We start from the raw sequence: 20,321 nt of genomic DNA on the forward strand, positions 1-20,321 counted from the left end.
TATATATATATATATATATATATATATATATATACATATATATATATACAAAAATTTATTTTATTATTAAAAATTTATTAACAAATATATTTTATGATATATGAGCACTAATAATTTATAAAAATAGTTTTTAAAAAGCAAAATATACTTTCTATTCTTAAATAATTTATAGTATTAAATATATAAGCTTAGAATTTTATTATCTTTAAATGCTTTTACATAAAAATTAATACAGCAAAATAGTAAAAAGAGAAGACATATAAATGATTGAATAAAAAAATATGCAAATTTATTATAAATCATATAAAGGTATAGAATTCATCAATATTATAGGCAGATATATATGTAATATCAACAACATTCTTGATACTATAAATTATATTTTATATTGCATGAAAAAATGTTACTGTTTTCGTAATAATATAATATTATATGTTAAAATGACTTAATTAAACAAAGCAGGATATCCTTTAATATTCTTCAGTCTTTCATATGTAAACTTATCACATATTTTGGAATTCAACATTACTCAGCAACATCTGTTCTACTTAATTAGGTCCCATTTGGCTTATATATCCAAGTAAGCTCTCTTATAAGTGGAAGTATTTATATGCAATGAGATGATGAGACTAATAATATTTATATTTATTATTAGAAAACGCTATATAGATAAATTTTAGTGACAAAGCAATCCATATGAACTATTTTGAGTGCAAATAAACTATTATATAACTTAAATAATATATAGTAGTCATTACTGATTTTTAAAAATTAGAGATATTTGTTCATATAGTAAAGACAGTCATTAAATACAAGTGCTATTAATCATCTTTATGTAGTGATTAAATATTATTATTAAAAAATGAATAAGCTTAAAATATATTTAAAAATTTTATCATATTATTGCTACTTGCAAATGTTATTATGTAAAATGTTATTATGTTATCATATGTGCAATAAAAGTTTCATATTTCTGTCATGCAAAACTGCCGATATATGGAAGAAAGAAAAGAAAATGTAAAAAGATTAAAATTAGAAAGAAAATATATAATAAAAATGGGATGCGTCTTTTTTTAAACTTCTGTCAGAGAGAGCCTTAGAGTGGAGACTATCATTAGCGCACTAATATTTATTTTAGTCATATAGAAACAGTTTTTCGCAAAATAGATGTGATACTATACCTAGATAGTATATGGAAATTTTGATTATCCTACAAAAGTTTTAAAAAAGGTGGGATGCTAATTTTGCTTAAAAAAAAGAAGAATAAAATGATAAGTTTTTCTTTTTTTAAGCACAAAGGTAAAAATTTTACTACATTTTAATTTTATATGATAATTATTATGCAATACTTTTGCCAAAGAAAAGAATATATATATATATATAATTAAGATATATATATATATATAAATTATGAATATATATTTTATATTTATATTTTTATATTTTCTAAAACATATATATTCACGTAGATTAGATTACGTAGATTAGATTATCTTACACTCAAAGATCTTTTACTTGATTTGATTCTGATAAATTAGATAGTTTTGATTTTACAGCTGCTCCCATGGCTGCTCCACTCATGACGTCATGGCTGCCACGAGTTTTATACAGACAAAAGAGTAACATACATGCATTCCAAAATTTCACCTGTTTCATTTTACTTTCTTTTTCATTTTACTTCTAATTTAATAGAAAAAAATTCCACGTACACGTAAAATATTTCAGTTTAAATTCTAAAATGTCCTTTTAACAAAATACAACATTAGCTACAACATCAAGAAATTTTGTATAACCTATAAAAAACACTTCATATTACTAATGTTACGTGATACTTATGCTGACGCTTGAGATATTTAGAAACAGATCAGTTTCATAAGCAACGCAAGTGATGCTCTATCTCTTACACTACCGAACCGCGTTAAAAACAGAAGAGCACTTCGCATGTTCTTCCCTTCAAAGGTTTGATAAATGAGAATCCCACGTTTGTTTCGTAATGTCTTAATCGGCATTCCGATCGGGATTGCTTTTTGCGACACAGTCGGATATGTCGCGAGGGTGGAAGGAATCTCCATGCAACCTGCACTAAATCCAGATTTACGGTATCCTGATTACGTATTTCTGAATCGCTGGACCATCCGAAATCAAGATATACAGCGCGGCGACATAGTGTGCGTTGTATCTCCCAAGGTGCCAAATCAAACCCTTATCAAGAGAGTTGTGGGACTTGCTGGCGATATTATAAGCACGCATGGATACAAGCTCTGTACCGTCCAAGTATGGATATGATATGTAGAAGTAATTATTGGGTATATAACAATGAATAACAGTGCTTGAACTCTAACAAATTACTGACAACAATACTAATTTAGTATTGTTATCCTTTAAATATTTGTAAATTAATTTTGATATAAATACAGGTACCAGAAGGACACTGCTGGTTGGAAGGAGATCACATTGGACATTCTATGGACTCTAATACCTTTGGGCCAATATCTCTAGGTCTGATAACAGCAAAAGCTACTCATATAGTTTGGCCACCAAATCGATGGCAACAATTACATTCTACAAAATCCAATCATGAGAGCTGTTAGTTTTGTAAAGAAATTGCAGTGGGAATTACCTGGTACTGTATGCAGGTAAAAGTTTACCCTCTAAAACTTTTAGAATGAATCTCACTCTGAAGAGTGAAATCTCATCCTTAAAAATTGCAAATTGAACCATTTTTTTAATACTAACTCAATTTTTACTCTAAAGTGAGATTCTACTCCAAGAATTTAGAGAATAATCATTGCTATTTTAGCTTATAATAAAAATAGTTTACAATAAAAATTATTATGTGCAGACATGGCTTAACCATAGGAGATGTTGATAACGATGGTGATAATGAATTGATTGTTGGTACTGCTGAAGGAGAACTTTATATCTTCAAGGTAAATATAATGACTACTTAAAATTATGCCTTTCAAAACTATTAATAATATTTGCTCTTATATAACAGGGATCAGAATTATGGCAGAAAATTACTGGCCTTGGTCTTATAACTAGCGTAGCAATTGGAGATATTTTTAATTACGGACGTAATGCATTAGTTGTTATCTGCGGCGATGGATGGACACATATATTTTATAGTCCCAGATCTGTTAATCCTAACAACTCTAACATACTTACAGGCCAACATAATAAAGATACAAATGAGCAAGACAATTTCAAAATAAATACTGGTAAGTCTGAATTTTAGAAAAATATGTTTTATGAAATAACAGGAGATTTAGGGAACTCTAAGATATGTATGTGCAGATACAGGAAATTCTCAAAATACAGAGCATATTGACAATACTAATGAAATTAATGAACTCTCTGGGAAAATGGAATGTGTACATGTACAAAGAATCCCAACTAATACAAAAATAGTGCTGATAGCTGACGTCGACAAAGATGGTGCTAATGAGATGATTCTTGGTCTGACGGATCGTGTTGTGAGATCTTACAGATGGTCAAGTAATGCTGACTTGGAAACAGGAAAATTAGTTGGCCTAAATAAGTGGGAATGCACTAATCAAATAGGAACGGTTACATTACAAGTATGTTGTATTGAAATAAGATTCCTTCTTGGCAGTTGTAAGCTAAAGTAATAAAGTTATATTCTATTCTATTAAAATATAGATTCTATTATTTCATTGTATAATTATTATTTGTTTTTTTCTATATTGTTATCTGGTTAGGCATTTATAATAGTAGTTGTGCTGAAGCTTAATTATCATTTGCATATTCCTATATTATCTCTCGTAACTTTATATAAACTTATTCTATGTCATAAAATTAAATTATATATTATCTATCAATATAAATAATATAAATTGTTTGTAAATAGATAACAAAAATTTTTGTTTAGCATACTGGTGATGGTACGCCAACTCTACTGGTTGCACAACCTGGTGGCACATTCATGCGAATTAAGTGCAATCCTGAAGATTGTCAATCAAAGAAAAGTTCCTGCGAAGCTGTAGATTATCAGACATTAGGAATATCTAGGATGCGCAATCAAAATATTTCGACGGAGATTATTGGAGATTTAGAACCAGGAATAACGCCATTTATTTCTACCATTGAATCTAAAATGTCTAGTTACATACCTAAAGATAAGTTGCCAAAGCACAATTTCACAGATGATAGCCAACTAGACAGAAAAACGTTCAAACCTACATCACTCGAGTTCAAAAGAAATTACTCACAACCAGCGTTTCGAAAAAATAGCCTGGATATGGCTGGCGAGTGTGGTAGAGATTTTACAACAGAAAATCAAGGTTCAATTAAATTTTATAATCCCGTTGAGTCTTCAAGCACTGATGAAATGGATGGCAACTTTATCGGTGGCAATGTTATTCTCGGAGAATATGATAACAAAACTATGAAAGAAACATTATTACCATCTTTTACAAATTTTTCCCACAATAAGAATGAAAATAATAGTAATAATAATAATAGCAATAATATCAGTAAATCGAATCAACAAAAAGAAATCACAAAAGATGATACAGATTCAAACAATAAAGACATCAGTGAAAGTGTTCCAAAGGGAAAACCTTATGCCTTAGCAACACTTGATGGAACTATCATGTTAGTACAGGATGAGGTTATTTTATGGTAAGCAATCCTTCGCAGCGATGTTTAAATACATCTGAATAATTACGAATATATCGCATTATTCTTTTCTTATAGGGCTATGCAGGTAGATCATCAGATATTCGCTCTATGTCGACTGGATGTCACAGGCGATAATTCCGACGAGATAATAGCTTGTGCCTGGGATGGTCAGACCTATATCTTGGATCAGCAACGACATAGTGTACGCTTTCAATTTGAGGAACCAGTCAGAGCTTTTTGTACGGGAAATTACAGCGTGATTCCGGGAACATCTAGTCCTAGCCTGGTGTACAATACTTTTAACAACAAGGTTTTCATTTGTATATAAGTTTATATATGTGAATTAATATCATTCATGATTATGACAATAGTAATTATATTTTCTCCCAGATTTGTCTTTATTATGATGTTACTCTGCCGAGCATGACGATCACTTCTCTGAATCCCATAAAGGACTTCGAATCTAATGAAACACAAGTCTTAGAGAAATTATTGGGCGAGTGTAATATAAATGAGAAACAGCAAAAGATGCAACAGTTAACTGAATGGTTGTTGTATGGCGTACATTAGTATAGCAGGCAAATATAATTATATATACAGCGTGATTCTTATATAATATATGTATTTTAAGAATCGCTCTGTATAAGCAAAAATGTATAATAAAACATGCGTATTCTGGTACATGTGTTAAATCATTATTCTTGTTTTTTTTTAATATTTACATTTAAAAAAATCAATTATAATTTTATTGATTTATAAAAATAAATCAATAACAAATATTTATATGTTTCGGGATGCATCTAATAACTGTTACAACAAATTGATATTACTGTGTAACTATTACATGAATTGATATTATTTCTAATAAATTATGTTTCTATTTCGGTATCTCATGTTCAACAGGAATTGTATATGCGATCGTTCTACATCACTATGTTATCGCGAAGGATATACGATCAGTCCACAAATTTTTGGCAAACAATTGACGATGTCGGCGATGTGAATTAAATTAATTTTGGCGTAAAGTACAAACGCCTATTTAAGGATTCTCGTCTATTTGTCAAGTCATAGCTCGTAGCGTTTTATCTACAGTGCCGTAAATCAGACTAACATCACGCTGAATGTCGGCCCAACATATAGCTTTCTCATTGCACGTCATCATTGCAGTGGATATGCAGATTTCATCCGGTACTTTTCCAAATTCCAGTGAAATTTTATTATTCAATATATACATGATTAAATCGTGGACGCGTAAACAATTTTTCGGAATTCAGCCGCTTTATTCTCGGCGCAGTGCATTACTCCAGATACTAATGCAGAATTCAGATCGCTGTATAGTGTGAAGGAAATAATCGATATGTATGTATAATTTATAATTGATAATAGCATCCACAAAAAATTTAGACAGAATTTTAAATAGGATTGTCTAAAAGCCTGTTCTTTTTAACTGAATTTCTCGCAAGATTCATCTTTCTTTTTTTTTTCATTTCAAAGAAAAAGAGTAAAGATAAATTGTGCACACACATGTAAGAAGTTCAACTAAAAAGAACAGACCTTAAGTTTATATTTCTATTTGAATGCAAAATAATGGGATAATTTATTTAAATTGAAAAGTGAATTAAGAAATTTTTTAATAATAGTAGTATTATTAAGATATTAACTATTGGGAATATATATTTTCAGTCTAACAACTCAGTTTAAGTTAGAACATATGCACATATGTAACAGGAGATTAATACATAATTTCAGCCTTTAACTTTTATAATTTTTCTATATAGAACTTTATATGTGAGATCATCTAACGATTATCCTTTCTAATTATATAATCTTAAAACGCAGATATTCTCTATAGTTAATAACTGCGGATCTTTTGAATTAATGAATCAGAATGACTGTCAATGGCACGGAACTGTTTTTCGTGGGCCAGGAGCTGAAGGAACTTACTTTCGGATGGACCGATTATACTCTCTTTGCCGGTCTGTTGGGCATCAGCATGCTCATCGGCATCTACTTCGGTTTCTTCAGTACGAAGCAGAATAACACCACTGAGTATTTACTCGGTGGCAAATCCATGTCTTTTCTTCCGATTAGCATGAGTCTAATGGCAAGGTGATTTTAAAAATGTTTCACACATTTCATCGTCGTGTCTGATAATTTTTATTTCTTGATCAGTTTAATTTTCTTACATAAAATTTGCGCAGTGTATAAAAACATTTTGTTTAAATTAAATTAGGTATTCAAAACTTTGTACAAATTCATAAAACAGTTAGAAAAATCATCAAATATGTTTTAACTGCACAATTTTTTTTGTTTATTTTAGAATCAATCATTAATAGAAAAAAATATGCATAAAAATATTTCTCAAAAACGCAGAATATAAGGCATGCCTAAATGTCTTTATGTTGTTTTTGCTTTCTGACGATTTTATCTAAAAAAACTAAAATAAATGTATTTAGAGAAGGCTGAAATATATTAGATAAGAAAAGATAAGTGAGTTAAAATTTAAAAAGTCTTAACTAAGAATATTTAGGCTACAATATTCTCCTAATCAAGCTTCAAGTTAGTCTGTTAAAATTGAATTGAAATTGATTAAATTAAGAATCAAATTTTATTATTTATTAATGGAAATTTAATTCGCAAAAAATCCCTCCACTTTACTAACTAATCATTTAGAAATTATGGATATTTTAAGGTGAAAATTTTACCGACGAAAAATTAATTTCAAATTGATAAAAAAATTGTATTTAAATAAATTGAAACATATTTTAGGATAATTTCTACAATATTTAAATTATTAATAATATCAAGAAAAAGATCCATTTCTAATGAAGATAAAATTTCAGTCACATATCGGGAGTGTCTTTACTTGGTGTTCCCTCCGAGGTGTATCAGTACGGAACTCAGTATGCGGCGTGCATTTTCACATCCTTCATAAGCTGTTTCCTAATCGTACGCGTATACCTACCGGTATTTTACAAGCTACAGCTGACGAGCACTTTCGAGTATCTGGAAATTAGATTTGCCAGGCCGGTCCGACAATTAGCGTCTTTTCTCTACACCCTTGCGCTAGTGATCTATGTACCGTTGATAATCTACGTGCCGGCATTAGCCTTTTCGCAAGCGACCGGGATGAATCTGCATTACGTTGCGCCAGTGATATGTATGGTGTGCATCTTCTACACGACTATCGTAAGTGATACAGACTTTTCAATTATAATTGTTATTAAAATTTGCGACATATCGTAATGAACGTTCATCGGTCTATCGGAAGATCATAAATTCTATATATCTTTTTGAATGTCTTGAAAGTGAAAGCGTTCAATATTTTTTTAGATTTACGTTCCTTGAAACATTCTTATGATATTTAATAGACATAGACATTCGTGTGTATTCAAACGAAGAGTTAGGCATTGTTAGGATTGAGAAAGCTACTTTATAAAAATAGTTACAGTTTTTTCTTTCTTCCAAAAATTAGTTATTGTTATAAGTTACCGATCCTAAAAAGTATATTTTAAGTTACAGTTACTTAAAAAGTAATAAGGCTGAAAGTTACTTTTACAATTAGTTTTCTGTTAATTTTTGCATTGCTATTTTAAATATAAAAATTTCTAACATTGTTAAATTATTTTCTTTATTATATCAAACATTTGATATATTATACGCCATTATTTATAATGAATTAATATACAGTTGAAGTCAAAATGATAAATTCACTATTGTATTAGGGATACATGTGATGATCAAAGATAAAGATATATTGCAACAAAATACAATCACTGATCCTTCACTGAATATTTTGATCAGCCTAATGCTGACAAATAAGTTTGATATAAAGTAACTATAGAAATAACTATTAAATTAGTTATTAGTTACCAAAAAAATGTAAATTAAGTTAAATGGAACAAAAGGTACGAAGTTAACAATTATTAAAAAATTATAAATAGAACAAAAGGAACAAAATTAACAATTACTGAAAAAAATTACAATTATTGAAAAAAGTAGATAACTCTAACTGTATATAACTTCGTTACTTTCCAACCTGGTTATCATCTATTTATTTGCACGCATATTAAAACAGAGGATTTTCTAAGGTCGTAAAAATCGTAAGCTCACGTCTAGATAATTAGAAGGTCGTGAAACCGGGAGAGTGTTTTCATACGCGTCATCTTGCAGCCGTGACATTATCACAATTTAGTTAAATGAAACATTCCGCTGCGACGACTATCGAATAAACAATTATTTAGAGAGGAATTATCTGAATTTGCTGAACACGACTGCTGAATACGATCTTATCAGTTTCGTAGGTTAGTGGTTTATTTATGATGCAGTATCGCATCAATAAAATAACGACTACTTTGCCACGTCATTTGTAAATATACAATAACAATGATGACGAAATTGACAGCAATTTGTCTTCGTCTTGTACTTATTTGAACAATAGTAGTGTTGGATAATAATATGTGTGCGAAAAGTGCAGGTCGTGCATCGCTCTGCTTTGAAGAGATAATTCCAATATTTTTCGAAGATTCACGATAAAGAAGAGTAAACTTCTTGTAAACTTATTATAAATATTATAATTAACGATAAAATTAACATTTGCTGATGATTATTTTTTCATACAATATCTAAGCTTACACGGAAAAACGGTTTTATTGAATCTAAAAACTATTTACATAGATACACAGTTCTAAAAATAATTGTGTAAGACATTTATTAAACTGTTGTTAGAATGTTAATACTTTTTGCAACATTATCATCATGCTCGAGTATTCTACATAATTATTTTAATCAATGTACATATAAATAGAAAAAATAGTTTACTAAATTATCTAAAATTTTGATTAAATATTAAAATCATTTTGTTGAATTATCAAAATAACATTTCATTTATTTTGCTATTTGCCTTATTATATTGCTTGATTGAAAATCAAGTTCGCAATATATTAACGCAATATAATAAGACAATGGCAAAAAAATAAAATGTTATTTTGATGATCCAAGAACTATTTATATCTGTCTCACACTAAAAATTTTAGATATTTTGGTAAAATTCTTTCTGTGCAGACAGTTTGAATAATTATATGTATTGTTTATATACAATTCACTAACTACTGTACGACTATTATACGACTACTGCAAAATCGATATTATTATTAAAATATTAATACTGTGGGATGCATGAGTCTTTTGATATACGATGAAATTTATGCCGAAAACGATTTATAAAATACATATATCATAGTTGCATTGTAACATTATTATGCAATTGTGTTACAATCTCTCCCCTGAGTTTACGTTTCACCGACTCCCCAATCGTTTGATTCTGTGCACGTCGTGTCGTGACTGACACTGATACCTTTATTGTGTGCAAGTAAGCTCTCTTTGAAAAAAAATATATATCTTATATAGGGAGGTCTGAAGGCTGTCGTATGGGCGGATACGGTTCAGATGACGGTAACTGTCGGAAGTCTCATTGCTGTTTTGATATTGGGAACAATTGCCGTGGGCGGCGTTAGCGAGACCTGGAGGATAGCTGAAAAGGGTGGTAGAATTGTATTTTGGAAGTAAGAGAACAGGTGTATTTTTTATGTTACAATTTATTAATAAAATAGAGAGAGAGAGAGAGAGAGAGAGAGAGAGAGAGAGAGATACATCATTCGTTAATTAAAACTGAACATAAGTCAAGAAACATTATGTGAATTTGCGTATTGCATCAAGAATCTGTACTTAATTCAGATTTGACAATTGTAAACTAATCTCGAGAAGTCAACAACTCGCGTTCTAATGCATTCGTTTCCGTTTTTTTTAGATATTAAATGATTTTTTAGATATTAAATGGTATTTTTCAATCTCTTAGGTATCAAATTTAACGTAGTGTCAAAATTTTACTCTTTAAGCGTTGGATTTTCTTAACGCGTTAGTTTTTCTTACAATTGTTTTGCCATCGCGTTCTCCTATAACAGATTTTTATAGTAATAATATTGACATGTAACAGTAATATATAATATGTATTTGCTTAATACTTGTTGCAGTAAAATTATAAAATATAATTATAATGTGCCCAGAATGCAATTATGACTTCAATTATATAACTTATTGTTAAACGTTAATATCGCGGTATATTTTTTAGTATAGTTAAAATTAATTTTCAATATAATATTGTTATACTAACTATGAATTAATATTCTAACTATTGGTATTTTTTTTTATCTAAACTGGCTAATATTTTCAATTCTCTTTCATATAGCATGGATCCTAGTCCTTTCACCAGAAATTCATTTTGGGGCATGTCAGTGGGAATGGTAATGGCATGGCTAGCATCGTTGGGCATCAGCCAGGTTTCTATGCAAAGATTTCTTGCAGTACCTACTATTGAGGAAGCACAAAAGTAAGTGCAAAATATTTGTTTTCCTTGAATTATTTGTTGTAAGTCATCGTTGAAACGCTGGATAGCTTCAAATAAAAACCTCAAAGATAGAATTTTGTCGCGAATAATATAAAAAATTTTGAGTAAAAAATATTAAACAAATATTTTCGTAATTGAAAAATAAGAGTGATTAAAAATACAAGATAAACTAAAATAAATGATAAGGTATAAATAAATTGCGACGTTATGTCCCGTGAAAAATAGAAATCTGAATGAGAAAAATAAGAATAAATGGTATTATTTTATGTGTTTCACACATTTTTGCAGATCGGTATGGGTCCTGGCTGTGGGCTTAATATTCATAAAAATGATTTCCGTTTTTACCGGCCTTATAATGTACGCTAGATATCACAAATGCGATCCTATAGCTGCACACGTAAGTTTTGACTCTGTTTTTTTTTATTAGTCTTTATCATATTCTAAGCTGCACGCTAAGTGCATAAGACTTGTGAGATACCAAACGAAGCTTTGAAACTTGAAAAGATGGCAGAGGCGATATAAATATATTAGACTAAAGTTAAAAAAATATAAGCAAATAACTGTACTATTAAGTCAAAAGATTGTAATTTTATTTTAATTTTATTTTAGTCAGAAACAGTTGATAAAGTATTCTACTTAACTTGAACATTATACAAGTACCTTCGTTGCTTTTGATAATGTAAGATAATGTTTAAAGAAAGAATTGCTCATTTTTCAAAAGTACAGATTGTATATACATTTTGGCTAACAATATATTTTTTCAAAAATTTTATTTTTTCTGATATTCTAATATAATTGATGTCTTTTTTAACTCTTGAACAATGTAAGATATGAAATTTCTTTGAAATTTATTTTAAAAAACTTTCTTAATTAGATTTATATATATAAATATAAATAATTAAACTCTTTCCTGAGATTTTTTTTTACCTTATCTTCAACGATACTCACATCATAAAAATGTAATAAATCGTGTAATTAAAGTAAGATTAAAAAGTTGAGCAATTAAGGATTAAATGAATCGCCTTTCGTGCAATGAAGAAAATTACCTTGTTTTTAGGTCGTAGCAAGGAGCGACAAGATATTACCATATTACGTACTAGACGTAGCCGCGAACGTTCCGGGACTTCCTGGCCTCTTTCTCGCCGGTCTGGTGAGCGCCGGACTCTCGACGATGAGCGCCGGGTTGAACACAGTCGCCGGCACGATTTACGAGGATTTCATCGATCCTTGGATGCCAGAAAGCAACAAAGAGACTAAAGCCGCCAACATTATGAAGGTACAAAGACGGAATATATTGCGGTTCGACATCGCAAGGAAAATAAGAAATCTTGGCTTCCCCTTTATTTTTTGAAAAGCAATATCGTTAAGCAAGAGATTCGCTAAACAAATAAAAATAGAAACAATTTGAGAATGTACATTTCCCTCTTCATTTCCGAAATTATAAACACGCGAAAATAAACAGTGATTCCAGAAACGGTTTATATCATTCTTAGGTCACGGTGGTAATCCTAGGCATCTTATGTGTGGGCATGGTATTCGTTATGGACCGTCTCGGCGACATTTTTCAACTATCCCTGACTCTGACCGGTATCACTGCCGGTACCATGACGGGTCTTTTCTCGTTAGGGATGTTAGTACCCTGGGCAACGGCCAAGGGAGCGGTGATCGGCGCAGTAGTTTCGATGATGACGATGCTCTGGATCATTGTCGGCGCGCAATGGCATATGGCTAATCGCAGTCTCTACTATGAACCGCTTCCTTCCTCCACGGAGGGTTGCGTGAATATGCCTGGACTATTTAATCGTACGATCACAACAACGCAGAATCCTGTACAAGTCGAATCTGTGGACGAGCCTTTCTTTATGTATAGGATATCCTTCATGTATTACACGCTATTGGGGGCCTTAATCGTGATGGTGATCGGCACGACAGTCAGCTTCATCTGCGGCGCTGCTGATATAAGGAACATCGACCGAGATTACTTTCCACCGTTTATAACGAGGTCTGTATTTAAATGCCTACTTCATTACGAAGTATAAATTTTCATTTAATATGTTTTGAAGTAAAAAAACAAGATATTTCCTTCTAATTCTTTTTAATCAAAATTGATAAGCGAATACATTTTATTTATTCATACTATATATGCTATATTCTAAAATCGACGGAAAGAAGATATATTAACATATTTCAGATAGCAACTTGTCTATATTGCTGATGGCATGTTGCTCATATCATATTATGATATTATGTGATGCTATCAAAATTGTAGCAACTGTATCCGCATATTACAAATTAATATACAATACCACAACTTTGAATAGTAATTTGTCTAGAACTTTGAAATCGTCAAAATTCATACCGTTGCCGTTACGTTGCTATAATAATTTATAGGATCACACAATGCCATTATATTGCTGACACCGCAAGGTAACTTTGATGCTATCTTGCCGTAAAAAAAACTGCTGGCAATACATATACATCGTTACCAATGTATTGTTTCAATGTCGATATACTTGAAATAATTGAAAAAAATATATGGCAAGTTGCCAGCATCATAAGCAGTCACAGATTTGTGCGATTTTGAAATCTGCTTGGTTATCTGGGATTCGTAAAAAAAATTATCCTTTTTAATTTTATTGTATCAGACGTATACTTTGATCAGATGATTGCATTAAATATTAAAGTTTATTTATTGGACTCAACTTATTTTGAATATATTTTTATCGCGTTTGATAATTCATGCATTTATATTACATATTTATTTTCTTTACTATATCTTTATCCACATGTTTTTATCATTTTCAGATTTATGCTACCAAAAAAATATATGGAAGTGTCGTTGCATACGGTGCCAACAGCATTGATAACTAATCCAGAGAAAGAAGAATTAAAATCTTGAAACATGTATATTTTATTCCAAACCTTATCTCTTTTCCATGATCGTACAAAACTTTATTACAGTAAAACACATATGCACATATAATATATATGTGCTTAAACGTACGGAATATCGTTTGATTACAAGTTCTCCGCAATAATATTCTTTACATACTCTATAACATATTAATACGTAAGACAGTTTTCCTGTCGGAATCTGTTCTATCAAATTATTATAAGTCTTAAGTCAGTAAAACTTTCAATATATCAACATTTTGATACAGAGATGTTTAGAAAGAGATTTCCGTAAAGCGTCCTAGAAAGAAAGCTTCAATCAATAAATCCTTAACGACATAAATTGTTCGGAGACAGCGATCGACAGACAAGCGGACGCATTTGCCAGGAGATAACTGCATCTAACTGGCTCGTCCGGAGTTGAAAGCACCCATTAGAACGTCGATGAGGGTGTCAAATTGACTAGATTATATATCTGCCCCACGCATCTCAATACAAACAAGTCCCTGCCATCTGAAACATCTGGAGGAACGATGCCTATCGGATTAGAACCGAATATAAATGCCACGGGAGTTTTTTGTCGAGTCATTCGTCGAGTCTCTCTTTAAAATCCGCGGTGGATCGATCGGTGTCGGAACGGTGTTTCGCGCGGAGCAGACTCGTAACAAATTTCGAAGACTTTTCATGTCTCACGAGACGCGCGAGGCCACCGATTTGACTCATGGGACCAGGTTTATCGTTTCGAATCCGAAATGACGAAAGGGAAGACCCTTATCAGCGATCGCCGACTTGCAGACGAAAGAAATCCTCGATCGACTGTTCCGCGCGGGGAACATTCCACATCTCCAACCGAGAAACGACGCTTCTGTCTCGAAGCGGCGACCACATTCCACCGCGGAGCGGTTTTATTTTATTAGACTGAAAGGTGTCAAATATAGGCGGTAGGGACCCATCTACTTACATACCGATGCGCGAGTTTCGAGGAACCCCCTCTGCCTGCCCCCTTCGCCGTTCCCCTTTCTATCCGGTCTGATTTCAACGTGTGGGTAAAATCCCAAACTGAGAACCCGGCTTGCATTGTGGGCCGGGTGACAGATTTTTGACAGATTCTGTCTGATTTGGTGTCGAGTGACAGACCTGAGAGGCCCGATCGTACAGCCTCCTCGTAGTTGACGTTGTTGTATCGCCCCTCTTTACACCAAGTATCTCTTGAAAGCGGCGCTTGATTATGCTCCGCCCCAAGTAATCCTTCGTACCAATTATTATTTTTATATTTATAAAATTAGGATAGAACGATTGAAAATGAATCTGAAGAAAAAAAGTAAGCCTATACCGAAAGCAAAAAGTTAAATTTAGAACTTTAGAAAAAGTAAAATTACGCAATAAAATTACAAACATTAAAAATATTATGCACAAAAAATAGCAATCAATTTGTTCGAAAAATTAATTAAATGATTAATGCAAAACCATTATGAGAATCAGTATAACCGATCTTCTAGTCATCTTCAACTCATCTTCTGCAGTCTAATTTACTCGTCTCAATGTATTCAATTTACTTCATTATTTTTAATCTTTATGAGAAAGCCACTATAATGACGCTAAAACAGTGTCATACGAATATCATATTATGATAAGAAGTAAATTAATAAATTATAATAAATCTTACTCAAGAAAAACTTGTAAGAATTTAAAAATAGATCCTCGTCCTTTAAGATAATACTTAATTCGGTATAATTTATTTTAATTTTCCTTTTCGTTCTATTTTTCTCTGATATTATGTATGTACAATGAATACAGTGAGAAACACATAGAAAAACGTAAGGCAGTAAGACGTAAACAGTAAAAGAATCAATTACAATAGAAGATGTAATGCATGATCTACAATGAGCAATAACAGTAGTTCATTAAGGAGTAGAAATCGACTAAGTTGATTATTTTTCTTGTATTCAACTGTGATTGATCAATTTGTTACTCTTACAACCTCATCCATTACTACTACCATTGTAGACCACGATTAAAGTAGTCTCATACACACTTTTCGTAACAATAACAGTAAGGTTTTCGACTAATCGTGTTGCTCAATTGTTATGATTACAGACAACCGAATCGAGCAACGCGATCGAAAACCTACGTTACATTTACAATTACTGTTACGGAAAGTGTGTGTAATTAGTTTAAAGCAATGATCTTACGTTTTTTTACTGCGATTGGCCCTTTCGTTTACTGCTTACATTTTACTACCTTATATGTGTTTTCTATGTGTTTTTAACTTATGTGTATGTATGTTTACGTTTGGGCTTAATTGCTGTAAACAAAAATCAGTGTCATAGTTCAAAATCATTTATAATTAGTGTACACCTAGCAACAAATATTATTATATAATTACAAATTTATATTTTACATTTCTTTTATATTTTCATAGTTTTAAATGCTTATAGCCTTTCATGCTTTAGGAGTTCTGCGCTCCTGGCTCACTCCGCCGGACTTTCACTGCGGACCTGCACATAGGTTGAAGACAAATTTCCAGCTTTGGGTCGCAGCTACTATACGGTCAAGGTTTCTAGGGAGCCACTGTATACCATGCGAAACGATCATAAAAGACCAGGGAGCTGTCGTGTGGGATACGGCTTATTTCGGCGACAATGCGCACGGTCAGGCGCTAGCATAAAGACGCATAATACACCCCGCTAACGTGAAAATTATTCTGTCAAACATTCGGGCATTGGATTTATACGGGACATGCTCTTTCACGGAAAGTTCACGCCAATCGCGATCCACTTTGGCAGATGCCGAAAGGATTTCTCGGTCAATGAGATGCACGCCGATCTATCCTGTCGCCGATATTATTAGACAAGGTTGCTGCACACATGTCACGCAAGATGTTCAATTCTTAAATAGTCAATTCAATATGTTTTCTGATAATACTTCTTCAGAATTCAAAATAACAATAAGTTATTATTACTAATTATGTAAGATTAAAAGAAAAAAAAGAGATGATATCACAAAACTCTGAATTTTTATAATTTTAAATAAATATATTTTAATAATTAAATTTTTTTACTTAAAATTATCATTTAGATAATAAGTTATAATTCATTTTTATATAATATAATTCAAATATTATACAAGCAATTTTCGTACTTTATTGCGTTATGATACACGTTATGATGAATGCGCAAAATAAAATCGAAAAATTCGATTGGCTTATTCGAAAGGCTCCTAAATTTTTCATCTTCGATTACTATTACTGTTTTCGTTGTAAAAACTGTCGCGTGACGAAGCGTGCACAATAGCTTCGAGAAGCGAAACGAGAAACGAGATGAGAAGTTACAAAACAGCTTCCACCAGCCGACACGCGGAATATTGTGACGTTTCTTTTCCGAGTGACATTCAATTTCCAGGCTGGTAACGTCTCGTGCCCCCCAACCGCACGCACTGTATATACCTACTATAGAATGAAGAATACGATATGCCAGTGAATCCCCAACCTCCCCCTTTTCATAGCGTCGATGCAGCTCCTCTAGGCACAGCCGGGGTGCTCTTTCGTAGTAAATACAAACAAACAACAATTGGCCTCCGTTTCTGCCCACGAGACTGACGGGCGAACAGAAGGTATATCGTATGTAATACAGGGACGATCATAACCGGCAGTTTCAACGTGATCCTTCGAGTATACACTTGAAAATTTGTGTTGAAAAGCCAATCTTTTATTATTTCTTTTATTATTTCGAAGATTCAGCATCGGTAATTCTTATCGTACTTTTCTCAAATAAAATGTAGTCTTATAATAGCATAGACAAATCAATATTACAACTGATTAAAGTTAAATAAAATTTTAGAGAATTTTGATTGTAATAATTTTCAATTAAAGTGACGCATTTTGAAATTCAATTGCAAAATAATAATACTTTTACAAAATTCTCAGACCTGCTACACTTTTAATCTAATTAATTTAATTTTTAATTTAAATAAAAAATCTATTTATAAATCAAATCTCAATTCTTTTATCTAGAAGAGTATATGTATTTTTTTATTCTTTTATGTATATGTTTTATTTATTCTTTTTTTTTATTATTGTTTCTCTCATGCCTATTTACAAAAAAATAATGTTTTGCCAGGAAAACTGACTGTTCCTTTCTCAACTGCATTGTATAACTCTACTCATTGTACAACTAGTTTACATACCAGCAGAATATAATAGACACACACACACACACACACACAAAATCTCTTACGAAAAAAAAAAATATATGTATATGTGAAACGAAATATGTATTATACATACAAGATACTTTAAAAATTAAGGGGTGATTTCTCAAACAAATTAAAGACGAAAACTTCATATGATTATGTGTTCGAAACAGTTTAAAGATACGAGGCCAAAGTTAAAAAAAAAATTTCGTTTTTTTCTTAAAATTTTCAAAATCACTGAAGTAATTTCAATGAAACACAAATACTTTATATACAAAATTATGTCAAAATAAACCGAGTGGCTTTCGAAATTTTCGTCTTAAATTTTTTTGTATGAGAAATTAATTACCTTTTAAAATTTTTTAAAGTATTAGTATTCACTTGGTATACGTATTCAAACCTATGTATATTTAAATCGAAATAAATTACAAAAAAACCAGTCCAAATAAATAATAAAGATTTATCGAGAAATCAAACATTAATTTTTTATAATATTATTAAACAAAAAATCTCAAATTTTCCAATATGTCCTCTGTGATTTATGTTGATCGCTAAATAAATTCAAAATTTTTCGATTTCGATTAAAATGTAATCTTTAATTTGTGTAATTTATTCAGGGATTTTAAATTTATATTACCGATTAAACGCAATAATTTTTATATAACAATTATTTTTTTCTTCGTTTATAAATTTGAAAATTATTTTCCACATGCATTAATATGCATGCGTTTGTGAGATGGAGTTTATGTCGAGAACGAAAAAAAATTATTTGTATTGAGACTTTTACCATTTCTTAGTCTAATATCCGGCAGGATCGGATAAAGATTTCTGCCGTTTCTAGGGCAGTGAAATTTTTGCCACCTTCATTCAACTTTTGAATCACGTCGGCGAAACGAATATTTAAAATAAAAAAGTTGTCTACAGGGATTGAGGGACTTTATCTTCATCTATGTTGCAAAACTATCGATAAAATCGTAGTGTCGAAAATGAATATAATGCGTATCCGTACTAAGGAACTGTTAAGATTGACTTTTATTAGGACAAATACATATCACATCCGTTATCGTTTTGGTGCGCTGGCGCTGGTATAAGCGTTGCACCACCGACGAGATAGAGCCTAAGCACAAAGATGATTGTAATCGTGATGGAATTAAACAAGGGGACCGATTCAGTATCTTTAAACAAGATGAAAATTACAAAAGTGAGCAAATTTATTAGATGTTGACCAATAAATAAAAATAATCATATATATAAAAACTGTTACAAACTAAACTAAAAACTAATAAAAACTAAATAAATAACTCGATAAATAAAAACTCGAAAACATAAAATCTAATCATCAAACGTTACATTCATGTCAGTTGCAAATAAGGACGCCATTATTTTGCTACTGCGAATCTTCAGAAGAATACAGTACCTCTAATTCCATCATGACCGTAACTGAGTCGTGGAACGTAAGTCGTAGTTGTGGGTTGACCAAAATATTGTCCATTGACACTTACGACTCACGTTTCATTACTCAGTTACAACCATCTTTGTGCTAAAACCCATATTGTTAACAATGTATGTTCCTTTCATATATATACGATTTTTTGATTCAATATAAATTCGCTCACAATTAACTTTACCTTTAAAAGCAGTATATTCTAAAAGCTCAAGTATTTATGTATACTCTATAATATAATATATTTAACAAAAAATTAAGGTTTGAAATTCCTATTTAATTTGTACTTATGTAGGATAATAATTGTGAAACTGACAAATTTTTTTCAGCAGGTCAGACATTTAGAAACTGAAAAGGCCTTCCTTAAGCTCATAAATTTCTCCTCCATTGCTGTCATAAAATATAATAAAAAAAGATATTGTTCATCTTTAGAATACAACTTTTCGTCTTACATATATATTTTGTTAACGTTTTTGATTAGGTTAATTCTCATGTTACAAGTATAGACGTATAGAATAAAATAAGGCAACAAAATAAATCCATTTCAACTACGTATGATACTATATTTTTAAATATGAATAGTATAAATTCAATAATAAATGAAAAAAATATATTGATTTTATGTTTAATCTAAGTTTGGAAAATGACCTACCATGGTAGAAAAAGTTCTTATTTCATAGAACAGCTTGTATATATATGTATTATTGTGTGTATATATATATATATATATATGTGTGTGTGTGT

The 20,321-nt window shown here is 31.1% G+C and overlaps 2 protein-coding genes across 2 annotated transcripts in view; both read left to right on the plus strand.

Annotated features, from left to right (window-relative positions):
* The window catches only part of LOC105618864, a 13,089-nt gene extending 7,875 nt beyond the window's left edge, over positions 1–5,214 (plus strand). The window contains 3 exon segments of the mRNA XM_012200398.1: positions 4,509–4,644; positions 4,720–4,954; positions 5,035–5,214. Of these exon segments, the coding sequence (XP_012055788.1) occupies positions 4,509–4,644; positions 4,720–4,954; positions 5,035–5,214 (551 nt within the window).
* Positions 5,215–6,532: 1,318 nt separating this feature from the next.
* Positions 6,533–13,949, plus strand: LOC105618692 (sodium-coupled monocarboxylate transporter 1-like). Its single transcript, XM_012200220.1, has 8 exons — positions 6,533–6,753; positions 7,488–7,833; positions 10,054–10,208; positions 10,892–11,032; positions 11,339–11,447; positions 12,108–12,326; positions 12,544–13,052; positions 13,856–13,949. The coding sequence occupies exons 1-8, from the start codon at positions 6,533–6,535 to the stop codon at positions 13,947–13,949; spliced, it is 1,794 nt and encodes a 597-aa protein (XP_012055610.1).
* The last annotated feature ends 6,372 nt before the right edge of the window (positions 13,950–20,321 follow it).

Source organism: Atta cephalotes (genome assembly GCF_000143395.1).
Source record: "Atta cephalotes unplaced genomic scaffold scaffold00018, whole genome shotgun sequence".
Lineage (NCBI taxonomy): Eukaryota > Metazoa > Arthropoda > Insecta > Hymenoptera > Formicidae > Atta > Atta cephalotes.

Excerpts from the sequence above, each read along its gene's own strand:
- LOC105618692 (XM_012200220.1), top strand. The coding sequence starts at position 6,533 with ATGACTGTCAATGGCACGGAACTGTTTTTCGTGGGCCAGGAGCTGAAG. Across the intron at positions 11,033-11,338 it reads ACTATTGAGGAAGCACAAAA|ATCGGTATGGGTCCTGGCTG; the intron begins GTAAGTGCAAAA and ends ACATTTTTGCAG. Across the intron at positions 13,053-13,855 it reads TTTCCACCGTTTATAACGAG|ATTTATGCTACCAAAAAAAT; the intron begins GTCTGTATTTAA and ends TATCATTTTCAG.